This window comes from Dermacentor silvarum, chromosome 7 (genome assembly GCF_013339745.2).
Source record: "Dermacentor silvarum isolate Dsil-2018 chromosome 7, BIME_Dsil_1.4, whole genome shotgun sequence".
Lineage (NCBI taxonomy): Eukaryota > Metazoa > Arthropoda > Arachnida > Ixodida > Ixodidae > Dermacentor > Dermacentor silvarum.
The window spans coordinates 20951413-20966354 of record NC_051160.1 but is presented as its reverse complement, the minus strand read 5'-3'; the positions used below and the strand labels follow the sequence as shown (position 1 = coordinate 20966354).

At 41.9% G+C, this 14942-nt stretch overlaps 1 protein-coding gene across 1 annotated transcript in view; it reads right to left on the bottom strand.

Annotated features, from left to right (window-relative positions):
• The window catches only part of LOC119458692 (U4/U6.U5 tri-snRNP-associated protein 1), a 36182-nt gene that overhangs the window by 15920 nt on the left and 5320 nt on the right, over positions 1-14942 (bottom strand). The window contains 8 exon segments of the mRNA XM_037719318.2: positions 1700-1759; positions 4781-4854; positions 4944-5016; positions 7300-7439; positions 9425-9521; positions 9604-9678; positions 11243-11345; positions 12767-12929. Of these exon segments, the coding sequence (XP_037575246.1) occupies positions 1700-1759; positions 4781-4854; positions 4944-5016; positions 7300-7439; positions 9425-9521; positions 9604-9678; positions 11243-11345; positions 12767-12929 (785 nt within the window).

The window sequence follows — 14942 nt, the reverse complement described above, 5'->3', positions numbered from 1 at the left end:
TTTTGCCAGTGATCAGGGGTGCGATCGGAGATCTTTGTTCGTTTCGCGTTCTGTTCAGTTGCTGCGGAGTCGCAAAGGGGCAGTATGCAAAATATTTTGAGAACGGGAAAGTGAGAGCAGCCAATCAGCAAGCGGTAAACCATTCCATAGCTGCAGCCGCTGTTTGGATAAAATCCAATCGACGAGACATGCCACACGAAGCTCGAGCAGATGAACGCTCGAACTTCACATCTCTCGTCGCATTCTGCTCCTAGCAGACGACGTGCTCGTAATCACAGGAGCATGTTGTCATTTTGACATCACCAAAACGACGAACGTCGGGGAGTTCACCGCTTGCCGACTGGCTGCTCTCTCTCTCCCGTTGTCCCAAATTTTGTACACTGCCACTTTGTGACGTTGCAGCAACTGAACAGAATGCGAAACAAACAAAGATCTCTGATCGCGCCCCTGGTCACCAACAGTCCATCACGATGTAGCCGGTGCTCTTCATCTTTGACAGCGATGGTTTGGCTTCAATTTTACACAAGCTTTCTTTACTTCATATTACAGAAATCTTTGTAAAAATAGGCTCCTCAGATTTCACTAAACAGGGTTATCAGTGGCTTCTGAATGATTTAAGGAATCCAATAAGACTAACGTTATTGCTCAATCTAGCCAAGAACCAGAGTTGCAATACTTCAAAGGAGACTTCCATAAAAATATTCTTCTGAGAGTACTAAGGAGAGGAAGCTAGCATAAAATTAGAACCAAATGAGATAATTAAAAAAAAATGGGTTTCATATTCAATGTAAGCACGTAAGGTTACATATATCTACCAGTTTTCAGTGTCATAACTTGAAGATCACAGACTTTCTTAAAATTTTGATCAGGCTCCCGTAGGCATAGAGTTGATATAGAGTTGACAACTCTAGAGGAAAAGCTCCCCATAGCGCCCATGCATTGAAATCAGCAACTGCAAGGGCGCCGCCATGTTGCTACTCTCTGGAGGCGGGCAGGCGCAGACGACGAAATGCAATTCAGACAAGACGTGCAATCAACGGGATCCCGTGGCTCCCTCAGTATTGCGGCACCATCTAGTTCAGGTGCCTCCAAATGCATCCTTTCACACACCATAAATTTTCTTAATAGCCATCCGATCTTTCTGAAACATATACGAAATTAACTTTACACACTGTCGATACATACATGCTACATGTTCATGCTTTTTTGCATATTTTGAATATCTTTACAGTTACAAAAATGAGTTGTAGCAACATGGCAGCACCTTTGCCCTTTTGTGGTTGCCACTTTTTTTTCACTCAGCTTTTCCTCTAGAGTTAGCATACTAAAAACAAACAAAAAAATATGGGGTTTTACGTGCCAAAACCACAATCTGATTATGAGGCACGCCGTAGTGGGGGACTCCGGAAATTTGGACCACCTGGGATTCTTTAACATGCACCTAAATCTAAGTACACAGGGGTTTTCGCATTTCGCCCCCATCGAAATGCGGCCGCCGTGGCCGGGATTCGATCCCGCGACCTCGTGCTCAGCAACCCAACACCATAGCCACTGAGCAACCACGGCGGGCAGTTAGTATACTAACTCTATGCCCGTAGGCCCAGTGAAATCAAGCCACAGTGAAACCCATGGCAACACAATGTTTGAAATGATCGTGTGATCATAACACCTAGAGAAAAGAAAACAACAGATCACTTACCATCTCATCAGGGGTGAGGTACTCAGTGGCAATCTGAGGGGCGGGCATGATCAGGCTGTCCTACAAAGTGAAGCATAGTGAACGGTGTCAAATGATGACCAAACAAAGAATATAGATGTGCAGGCTTCAAAACATGGGGCCCGCACTTCTTCATGCCACTCTTAAACTATGCGTCTGCGGACCTGCGTACAACGTATATGACAGCCTAACCAATTAGCTATAAATTTCAATGTCTGGTACCGATTCTGAACTGGAACGTACCTTGGGGAATGCAAATGTCACGAATAGCTCAGATGACAGTGCTTACTGCACTAACGTAACTGAAACAGGGTGCCTAGAAAATAATTTTTTTTTTTCTGAATTCCCCAAGTTTTCCAGGTTCCTACCAATTATTTGAACAAAGTTATTATGACTGAAATAATTGGCAAGCTTTAGAGGCACTCTTTGTCGAACTGCAACCATAACAAGTGTCCTGATGAATATACAAAAAAAAAAAAGATTGTGCAGGAATCAGCGATGATCACTGTCGATGTAAGCAAATAGCTGAACGCTTCTAGAAATCTATTAGTAACTTTTTAAGAAAATGATGCGCTTGAATACGCACATTTGTTGCAATGAGTACATTTCGGTATTTGTTTGTTGGTTGATTGCGTAATTGCATATAGAGCAGAATCGTTAACCAGCATATCTGTAGCGGTAGCAATAGGCGCACGGCAAGTGCGTCTTGCAAAGCTATAATAGTAGGCACTTGGCAACGACCACGCCCTGCAACTCGGTTGCACAAGAGCACACACCCTTTACATCGGCGCCTCTGCATCGGCGGTGTAAGTCTAACCACCACCTACCCCGAAAATGGGTAAAAGAGCCAAAGAAAGCTAACTGCGTTTAAAAAAAAGGGGAGGGGCGATGATACTATGCTACATCAACCAGCACTTTCCTGCCTTATGTGCCATGCTCGTGGAAGAAGCATATTTTTAGAAAAGCCCTATCAATGCCATGGGGCTTTTAGGTAAAGCCAACACAGATTTCTTTTACTGTTCATTTTACTTGAGTCATTTTTTTTTCCGGCAAGGTTCAAAGATTTTACAGAGCAGTTGGAAATTCGACAATTTCCCTGGGTTCCTAAAATCCGAATGCTGGGTCAGAAAGGCAGCCATGCGTCGGCACACTACTGAGAGCACGATCGGCAGCGTGGCATAATCAAATTAGCCGTTGCAAATGCTTAATTAAGTGTTCGAATTACTGAGCGCTTTCGCACATTGTAATACACATACTTTTGACACCACCACAGCGTCAGTTTGAATAAACTAGAAGTTCGAATTAAGCAAATTTGGATTAGCGTGACTCCACTCTATTAATATATTAAGAATTCAATGTTATAAAATTAGCAATGTTCTGTCAAATCTATCTTGTTTTCATCTGTACTGCTCAATATATGCGGCGTGCTATTTCTTGTCCCGAGTGGGTGGTACAGTGAAATCTCAATATAACGAACTTCAGGGGACCACAGAAAATTGTTTGTTATTCTGAAAGGTCGTTATAGTGAAAGCCCCAAAATTAACCATTCCACCCATCAACCCATCAGTTAATAAGTTATCACCATATCAGCTATGCACAAAAACATCGCTGCTGACCCTCGGCCAGCACTGTTGCTATTTTCCGTAGGCTCTACCACCACACACCACCGAAGCACTGTATAACAAGAGAGTGGTGCGCGCAGAACAGACGCCGACGCCGAGAAAACTATTGACAAAATGCGACAAAATGGGAACTCCATGCCGCCTCCAAAGGGCAGTGTTTCTTGCCATGGACACCACACTGTCTCATCTGAGGCGGACAGCTGAACTATTCCAAAGCGCAAGCGCGTGTAAACGACACCATCCGGAAAGTGCGAAGTGCGACCGTGCGGCATCCCCACGATACAGAGGTCACATTTCTTCGCGGCTCGCAGCTAGTACGGCCGCAGAAAGAAGCACCAAAGAAAGAGGTGTGCGCAGAAAGAAGGGCGAAAGAGGGAAGAGACGCACCTCCGTTGCTAGGCAACACTTGTCTGGGCGCAGCATGCGCTCGCAAAACCTGATGCGTCGTCGCCTCCACAGTAAAAAAAAAAATGAAAAAGTTATCTCTCGCGTTCGTTTTCTCGGGCGCCGTCTCAGGTTTTCCGAACCCATGCACCACGGCGTCCACTTTTTGTGCCTTGTCGTCTGCTAGCCTACTGTTTCGGCTACCGTAAAGGATACGTGGAAATACAAGAATACATGGAAACTGAATAACGATCGTTATTCTGAATTGTTCGGTATTCTGAAGTTCGTAGTACTAAAATATTTTTACATTAAAACTATAAACACTCAGCAGGCGACTTACTGAAAAGTTGGTTAATCTGAAAAGTTTGTTAATGTGATGTTCATAGTAACGAGGTTTTACTGTATAAGGGCATAACAGTTGTACTAATCGGGGCTTACTTCAGTTTCTTGGGTGAAATAGGTCGAAATTCATTGCACTGCAGAAATTAGCAGCATTAGCTCGTTGAATGTCTGAAACTGGTTATGAATTCCTCAGATGGCAGGCTTCGAGTCTTGCATTAGGGCCAATTGTCTGACACTGTCAGTTAAAATGTTAGTCTAATTTTCACAATTATACTTGTAATTGCTACCTCGAGTCACCTTAAAATGCCTCTGTGGTAAGAGCAATCTGGATGAAATCGCTTCATTATTGCACCATCCTTATCTTCACAGAATCTCGAGTGCATTTCCTGAAACACACAAAGTATTATACAAAATATATATTAATTCTGGAGTTACCGTCATTATTGCACCATCCTTATCTTCACAGAATCTCGAGTGCATTTCCTGAAACACACAAAGTATTATACAAAATATATATTAAATTCTGGAGTTTTACCTGCTAAAACCACGATTCTGACTATGGGCATGCCATAGCAGGGGGGGATCTGGAATAATTTTGACTACCTGGGGTCTTTAAAGTGCCCCTAAATCTAAACCAGGCGACCATTTTAGCATTTCGCCCCCATCGAAATGCAGCCGCCACGTCTGTAACACCCTGTGTACGCGCCATACTTGCCTTCTGCTTCTGCTTCAGCTTCATCCTCACCAACTCCAGCTCCCTTTCTTTGTCTGCCTCAGTTGGACCCGCACCTGGAGTGGAACCACAATGTCGCATAATCTTTCCACTACAGAACAACATCATTTCTAGACAAACTGCACTTGCAAGTGTGAAAACTTACCAATGGCGAACTTCTCCCGCTTGACGCCTTCAATCTCTTCATCATACTTGTACAGAAGAGATCTCTTCTTTACCTAAGTGCAGGATAAGAACCGAACCACAGAAAAAGACTGAGTCCTACTTGAACGAGTTCAATCGTCGATAGTACACAGCGAGTCAACAAGCGACACAGCGGTATCAAGCAAGACTAGGATTACAAAGATAAACAGCATTTTTAGGGTGCAATTCCCTATCACAATGTGCCTCCAAAGGCCATTCTTTTTAATAAATATTGCGAAACTTCTGGTAAAAGCCATGTTTTTTTTGACAACTATTTTTAGCTTCATGTACCTTGCATACTTTTGTTCTATAATGTAGTGTACAGCATTGCACATACTTTTTCACACAGTAATCATCAGAAATAACTAATTTGGAACAACTTCTTTATGGTATTATGCAGCTGGTAGGTTTTGCCTGTAGATATTATAATGTTCAAAAAGTATGCAACTGACTGCTTTCGTTTCAAGACTCCCTGTCCTGTTAAGAGGAAGGTGGGGGATATACATGCACACACTGACAAGCTCGGATGCAAACTTTTGTCATTGTGATACAGTAGAACCCCGCTGTTAATGTTCCCGGGTGTTGCGTTTTCCCAGCTGCTGCGTCGTTTTCGGCTGGTCCCTGCATAGCTCCCATAGGACCCAATGCATTGGTAAACCCTACTGTTACGTCGCAACTCTGGGACCATTCCTGCATCATGCATTGTGAACTGCCACGCAGCGCTAGCTTGAGCTGCCATGTTGACTTTTCATGTCGCTTGGCTTGGTGGCTTGACAATGGGATTGGCCGCCCAAAGTGCCGGAGGTGACACCTTATGACATATTTCCGGTTTCCACCAGCAAAAACATATCCTTTGAGATCTGTATATGCTATGTATCTGTATATGCTATGTATATGCTATGTATCATGGTGTCCATGATGCGCCAGGGCCCTAAAACTGTTCTTGGCACATAGCTGTTCCGTATAAAGTCCAAGGGCAATAACACCATCGCCGTGCGCCCTATGCTGTATGTGCGAGTGAAAGCGTGCGAGGGTCAGCCGATGATTGCTGCTCAATCTCGCACGCCCGAAGCAGAAAGGCGGGGCAGAAGCGCGCTTCTTCTGTCGCCCGCGAGGCATGGGGGTTTTCTCCGGCGGCGGCCATGCGGGCACTGTATCTTGAAAGCAATCTGCGACGTCGAAATAGTGTACGCCCGCACAGCGTTGTACTCTGGCATCAACTGCATACTGCACCGCCGCACGCGGTCACGCGGGCCGTATCTTGAAAGCGATCCGCATTGGGGGCAGAGTGTAGGCAGTGTAGGTGCATCGGCGGCTCGTGGCTTTGTGTGTGCTGTGTGTTCTCGGCGCTCAGTTTGCATTGAAGCAATAGACATCACAAAGGTGACATCGCTCGTGGCTGCTGCAGCGCCTCCTCACGCCAGCGTTTGACAGTGCGTGTGATGTGTTCATGTTTGCCTGCGCGCGCTGATACCATGCTTGTTCATTCAGTTAGTAAGTAAATGTTTACAAGTTTATACGAACAATAATACTATCCTTACTTTGTATAGCTGTCTACTAATTTCCTATAGCAATCAATGCTTCGGCTTTTGGGCGAAACTGCGACTTTTTTCAAATGTAAGAATTCAAATAAAATTGTATGCAGTTCATCACTACTCTCATTTCTCAATTTTTCCCGTTTCTCGGCTCTTGTGTTTTCCGGCTCTTACTTGTTTTTTTTACGGTCCCGTGAAAAACGTATCAGCGGGGTTCTACTGTACAACTTTATGTACACAAAGGGGTGAACGCTAGACATGAAAACCAACCAATATTATAAGCCCCCAAAAAATGTACTTGCCCTGCAAACATTTCACGAGGATGCTATGATTACCAGAAAATGAAATTTTTAGAAATGTCTTTCTTGCCATATTGTACTGCGCTGTGAAGTTGAACTAAGAGAGATACAACAGTGGGCAAGTTTATCTACTTCCAATGCCAGTGGTTGTGTACCCAAATCTGTAACAAACTTGTGTACCAAATGGCCAGGTAGGTGCTCACAATGCCCAGATTTTCATTTTTATGGTTGGTTATGGAAAGTTGAACCATTCTTTATGGTTCAAACTTTGTGCTCACTTTTTTTACGGTAAAAGCACATAAAAAAGGCACAATTTTTCTAACAAGAAAAGATGACAAAAATTAATTATCAGAGCAGTACAACCTTTGCACCTGCATTTGCCCTTACGCACAGGTAGTTTAGACAAATGATCCTGCGAACACATGCAAAAACATGGCTTTTTTCAGCGAGTGCTGTGTGTACAAAAGCGATTTTACAAACTTACAATTCCAAACTCATCAACTTCAGTGTCATCGTAAGGTTGATAACCAGGCTTGCCCTTGCGGTTTTCCACATTTCGCTCTGCTTTTTCCGATTCCACCAAATTGACATTTTCAAGCACATCATCTCCTTCGTCGAGGACACCTGCAAGGTAGACATTTTGACGTGAAAGCGTGAAATGGCTCACTGAGCGAAAAAGCCGGTGTACGGCGCCTGTAGCAGCCTAAATTCCCATTGGCTGCGACGCCACGTCACAAGCGTGCCCCAACGGAGTTCCCATTGGCTGCGAAGCCACGGCACCAACACGCCTCGACGGAGCAGAGCGGGCCAACGGGACACCAGCGCGCGAGGTGTTGCGTGAGGGGAGAGGGCATCGCGTGACACCAGATCACGCTCACTCTCAGAAGCCTGCATTATCGGCGCATTCCCTGTCCGCACAAGCTCTCGCTGCGTTCCAGCTATGCCTCGGTAAAGCCAAATCAAAACTCATCAATCGTCTCAACATGCTCACTTGACCACAAGTAGTTCGTAACTCTAAGGACCACTCAGCAGCGTTCAATTCGACATTAATGCTTTCGCATTCATAACTCATAAGAACTTAGGTGTTCTCGATTTTTTTTATTTTTGCAGCCTAATCCGCATGCTTAGCAAAGTGACCGCAAGAAGGTTCCAGAATACAGCCCTGTTTACAACAGACAAAGGTAAACTTCCTTATTTTCTATTCGTCTGGGTTCCCATATGAAAAAAAAAAAAAAAAAGAAGCCTCAAAAACACAGACTTACACGAACTGAGTAACCTTCGCTGTGCACTCAAACAAATTTTTAAGCATGAAAAAGCCAGAGCGGCTCACAAGGATGAAGAGATGGAGGCAGTGAGAACAAGTCAACTAATTTAAGTTAAATAAAATTAAATTGCAGTGTTTAACGTCTCAAAACTGCACAATGGTTTATGAGGGATGCCTTAGTCGGAGGCTTCGGGTTAATTCTGACCACCTGGGTTTTTTTTAACATAAACTGAAATCAGTGTACATGAACATTTTTGCATTTTGCCTGCATCAAAATTCAGATGACAGATTCTGTTCAGTGTATCACAATGATATCTGCAGCGAAATAAAAGGTATTGAAATTGTTTGTTGGCAGGTACAATGTGAGTTGTGCATTTCCGAGTGTGAGAGTCTGTACACCAAGATGACCATAATGATGGTTCCAGATGCCTTTTACTGTAGAATTACATTTGGATAATGTACTGAAATGAGAGAACTTTTTTCTCACCTCAAACAAAATTTACTTGGATTAAAATTTCAGGATCACAAGCTGAATGGTTGGTGCATATAATAAGCTATCTGACGTATTTTTATCTGAAGGGCCTTAATGCTTAACTTAGATCTGAACATTGTCAAAGCGTTACTTTTTGCCATATTTGGAAGTAATTTTTGGAGAAAAGTACTTGGTTTCATAGTTGAACAATATTTTTTGCATACACTGTAGCAAGTGGTAGAAATAGTAAAAAGATATTGTTGCTGAAATGTTAACAAAACATTTAGCTAAAAATATTTCTGAAGATGCACAATTTTTTCGCCTTTTTTACTGAGCCAATTAAATGAAGAAAAGTTATAGATGCGTACACCTATGACATCACATGAAAGAACCACACCAGTAGATTATTCAAACATAATATATGTCGTTGTACTTAGTTCCGCACTTGATTTTTAAAAAATTTGCCTTCAACCAACTTTTCTTCGTGGAAAGTTCAGAGTGCTTACGTCACCAAAAATGTTTTTCGAGAAAAATACTTTGGTTAAACCTGATTTACGAAATCATCAACTAGCCCAATTTTCGCCAAGAGAATCGGTGATGGTCACTTTTGGTGTCTGGGACAGTTCGCATGGAATGACCCTATTGCCAAATCATGAACACACACCATTAATGTGCTGCTACACGCATCTAACAGCATTAAAACATTTCCACTCGTTAATGCCTACCAGTGTCAAATTATACCTCCACGAATCCAAAATATTCCATGCCAATTTTAATTAATACTACGAAATCATCAATGTCAGTGGCAGCAATAACCTTATGTTCTTCTGTTCTGAAAACAGCCGCCTTCAAATGAGAAAATTCTTTTCTTACCTTGGTCCTTCAATGTCAAAATGACAGACTGGCCTTCCTTGAACCGTTCCGTGCTGTGCAACACTTCAAGTCCCTTAAGGTGCTTGGCTGTGTACTCCTGAGAGAGAGAGAAGAAATGGACATTCACAGCGTGCATGTCTTGAAGTAGCGAAGATTAGTTCACAGTAATCTAAACTTACCCTGACAGGTTTAAGTTCTTCCTCGACAATCTTTCCCACGCCAAACTCCTCATCCATCTCTTCCAACATCTTTGCCTAAAAGAGCAAGAAAAGGTCACAAATTGTTTATCAGTTTCTTCAACCATCGCCCCCCCCCCCCTATCACATGTGCATTCGCAGATATCCCGATTATTTTGTCACCCAAAGCGAAGCTGTCCATGCTTCTTTTGTTTTAATAGTTACCTACGCCACAAGAAATCGCTCAAGAAATCCAAAAACAACAGACTCCTCTTACTGTCCCCATCACAAACAAACAAAAAAAGCTCGAGGCTCGGACCAGTCGCTCCCAATTTTCTTCATTCAATAAGCAAGAACTAGCACCCCTTCTGAAGTACTATCTCTTTCTAAGCATGCAGAGAGAGATAAAACTTCATTGTGTCCATGATGGGGTCTGGGAGCGGCGAAACGCCATTTGTGTTCCACTTAATATTTTTCCATACCTCTTTGAGAACCACACCAGGCCAACCAGCGTCGCGTAGCAAATACCCCAATGCACTTCATGCTTACTGGAAATGCCCCAGAAGACTCCACATTTTTTTCTTATCTCGCTCAAACAACCAAGTCCTCCCCCCCCCCCCCCCCCCCCCCTAAACCTGGGAGAGCTGGACCACTCCACCTCAAGATCTACGCCTGACACTATGGCCACTGCCGGTGGCCCACACAAAACACGTCAATGGGTTCGAGCAAACGGACTTGGCACCATGACCAGGGACCCAGCTGGACAGCGGCAACATAACTAAGAGTCGTTCAGATATAAAGTTTCTCCCTCTCCCTCCCATGTATGGGTTAAACTTTTATGTCCACTTACTTCCTAGTAGTATGCCATTATTACTGCTTCGTGGCAATGAAGAACACCATTTTACAGACCTGTGCTTTGTGAAAGTTACACAGCTTCATTCTTAAGTGATGTGGCCCTGGCTGTATTGTGCGGATTAACATGCAAATTATTAAATAAATAGATCAACATCGTGATGAAGTTCCAGTGAATTGAAAGCTGTAATTGACAACCCAGCTAAACAGCACCCAAGGAGTAAACCTCAACACTGAAAAAAAAAAAAGCCCCTTGCACTGCTAGAAAATAGCTTATTTCAGTCAATACTTACAATACACTCATGGCTTATAACCTTGTTTATTCTATCACAGTTTATCGTTTTTTTTTTTTAATTTATTTGATCATCATGCCACATTACCGCATGCCTTTGAGTTCAGACGACACCCACAAGATGCGCTAAACAACTTTCACGCATTTGAAAGCCTTCAGACATGCCAGAAATTGCATTTTCAGCTATTATGAGCAATGATGGAAGTCAGTAAAAGTGGGATAATATGTGCTCATCTAAGCATATAATAGTTTCTAATTATTTTAATTTATTTCATTCAAATATGCGCCTCCTTTGCACAAGTGAAGCTGGAGGCTCGGACCAGTCCCTCCCAATTTTCTTCATTCAACAAGCAAGAACTAGCACCTCTTTTGAAGTACTATCTCTTTCTAAGCATGCAGAGCTTTCCTAGCGAACGGGACAAACAAGGCGTATTGAACATCAATACATCTACTAGAAAATTTCATGACAGCATCGAATCTGCATGCAACCAAACTTACTCTTTTCTCTGCCTTTAGTTTTTCTTCTTGAAGCTTGCGGCTTTTCTGAACCCATCGCAAGGCATCGTCGTCCTCATCACTGTCTCCCAGGCCTTTCATCTCTCTAGAATGTGACAGTGTCTGGATATAGATAAGACAGTGCACTAGCAAAGAAACACACTCCGGGTTGCCACGTTGAACTCTTTCCTTACCGCTAGAAATGTGCTCATTTTTGGTGCTTTTATTCTTTGTATTTCATGGCGTATTAGTCGCAATGTATAACATATTGCATTAAATTGTATCCTGATCATTGGTGTTTTGAATGGAAGTAAAGCAGAAATAATTGCTCGAAGAGCTTTCGAGAATGCTTATGTGAAACTTCAAAGAAAGCACCTCAAGAAGCATGAATCAGGTTAATAAATTACTATTTTTAATATAAGTATGTACTAACACTAAAAAAAAAAAAAAGTCTGAAATTTACAAGATATGTGCCTTGATCCTAGTTTATAATAACCCCCCTCCCTCCAACCCCATTTTTGTTAACGTATTTGCTGACTCTACTTCGCAAAAATTGTATCCACAAAAGCACCCAACTCACCCGTACAAGCAGCATTAGTGTAGATAGCATAGTTGTTTTATTGAAAAAAATATTACTGGTAGTCTAGCTCATTGGCCCCCAAAGCCAGCGAATCGCCGGGCATAAGAACAGGGGCCATATTGCCAAATCTGGCGATTCGCTGGGTGGGTAGTAATGTTGGTTAAAAGATGTATTCGTAGATGGCCCGACAGCCAATCTATGCTGGACAAGTTTAGAGTTGTTGTCAATAGATGGCACCAGGTGTGCACATCATGATTATTTTATTTCTTTATTTCTAGCTGATATTTGTAGAATGTTATTGCGTGTGTAGTTCGTGTTCCGACACCTATGTGCCTTGAAGTAGTTCAGTGGGTGCATTTTCCATATCCTATTGCGCCAAATCTTGGAAAACAATATTCACCATGGCAGTGCAAAGTGCGCAGTGGAAAAAGTGGGGGGGAAAGAACGCCAACAGGTGAGAGTGTCAAAAGTGCAGTGTTGCTCCCCACATGCCTAAATGCCTAAGTGTTCCAAGCTTTCCCATGCAAAAATTACTCTGTGACCGGAAGTTAGGTTTCTGAATTGAAAAGCGCTGCTTTATATGGTAAATAAAACATATTGCTTCGCATTTATGCAGCATTAATTACTGTAGAGTATCATAGATACAGTCAAACCCGGATATTTCAAATCTGAAGGGGATCACAAGAAAGTTTGATATATAGGCATTTTGACATATAAAATAAAGATTGTATACAAAAAATTTTCAAGGGAATTTTCCTGCTGTTCGTTATACACAATAATTCGTTATATGTGGATTCGATATATCAGGGTTCCACTGTATAATGAGCATGACAACGAAAGTTTGCATAGCACGCAAAAAATAATCTGTATGATGGGCCATGCGGCAAGCATCATATTTGGTAACCAATGGGTTAACTTTGCGGAACCTGTGGCTGATAATTACTCACCTGTACTTCTCGGCAATTTTTCGCTTCTCTCGGTTTGCCGTGATCTTCTCCCTCAGCTTCTGCGCTTCCACTTTTTCTTGCATGTTCTCGGTCTTGACAAAGACCTCCTTCCGTTTGTCACCTTCATCCTCATTGGCATCGCCGACTGGTGCATCTCCAAGACCTACGAACATGGAGGGCACTACTAATATCCCCGTGCAAAAGCAACCTTCTTCAGTAGGACAAACATGAAGCCAAAAGAGATACTTGATTAGGACGCACTCGCACGAGCGATGGACAAAGATTGTGCGACAGACCGCAACTGGCGACCACAGGAGTGACTCATGACGAGAGACGACTATGACGGTGGCACCACAACAAAAAGACTCGTGAACAGAAACTTTGGGCACATGTTAAAGAACTCTGAATGACCGAAAGCAGCCAGCTGTTCTCCATTGTAGTATTGCTTGTACCTCTTGCATTGTTTGATAAATGAAACCCCTCCAATAATCAATGTTTAAATCAATGTGCCTATAGTCAGTGCAGTGCCTTAGGCACTTCATCTGGCCCGATTTTTTTAAGAGGAAGCTTTAGCTCGGAGCCAAATCCAATTTCTCTATTTAGATTAAATTTAAAACGCAGAAATGTCTTTCTGGGACAACCGCTGGACCGATCTGAATTAAATTTATTGCATTTGAAAGAAAAGGTTGAACTGTAGTGACTCTTGGAAGAAGAATATTATTTTGGGTTTGTAATTTTTTTACAAGATTTGCTAAAACTTGGTAGGTTTTAAGAAAATGGAGGCATGAAATTTACAAATTCGTAACTCAGCACCAAAAACACATCACAATTATGTAAACTGCAGCCGTTACAGCATCTAAAGCGGACAAATTTTATATAATTAATTTACAGCTTATGTAAAATTCTTACATCTACGACGATTTTGCAGAAGTCCTACTTGCAAGTTAGTGGTATGTTTCAGTGCAGTGAGTAATAATCAACTTTGTCCACTTTAGATGTATTATTAGATGCAGTTTTTACAGAAATGTGACATCATTTCTCACTGCTGAGTTATAGAGATGTGAACATGATAGCCGCATTTTTGAAATTTTGTAATTTCCAACAATATTTGTAAAAAAAAATTGATGCAGAAAAAAAACCTTCGTACAGTCATTAGATTTTAACATTTTCATTAAAATGCAATAAGCCTCATCGAAATCAGTGCAGTAGCTGCCGAGAAAAATGATCTCTTCGTTACCATGTATTTCATTCCCCCGAGCTAAAGCTTCCTCTTAGCACTTGCAATTTAATAAGAGCATAGTATCATAAGACAGGCCATAATAGTGGCTAAAAATCATGTACATAGAAAGTGCTAATAACAAGGAGACTTTGGACAACTGGTACTGAACTGTGAATGAGGCAAACATGACGGAGAAGAATGACGACACAACATGCACGACATTTAAAATCTTGGACAGTAATTATATATAAACATCAGCAGCATGCATCAGTGTACTTAGGCCTGAATTAGATCCTGGAAAACATTCCCTTTCCATGATACGTAGAATAAAACATGGCACAATATAAAAAGAATATAGGTCGTACAAGTCGCGTGACTTTCAAAGTGAGCAGAAATACTTGTGTAAATAATCTGGAACACTCGAAGGTTGAAAAATATTTTTTTAAATATATAAAAAAGTCAAATAATTTTTTTTTTAATTTCTTACCACTAGAAAAAGAAAGATGGAGGTGGCCCAAGAGCAAGCAAATGTGACCAGTGTCTCTACACACACATAGTGCCATTCAAGAGAACTCAATGGAAATCCACTGAATTGTAGAGCTCATTACCGAGCCACAGGTATTAAAAGTCACCACAATTTTGATCATGACAGTGACCGTAATGAACAAAGCAATTACACTTGACATTTCGGTTTTTGACATTTTTTACATTTCGATTAAACACAACAAATAATTCCCCCTATTCTTTCTCTGGCTTCGTTGCCTGCTTTAAGTAAGTTGTAACTAACACAAATAAAAATAGTAAGTCTACAATGGTATTCTTATTTAGGCCAGTACAAGGTAATGTGCAGAGCATTTTCTACTTCACGCAATAGCTCAATCGGCCACTCATTCTTATGAGTAACCTGAACTCTTAAGCAGTTCAGGCCACTGAGTGGAAATGGCCACTCGCTCTTAA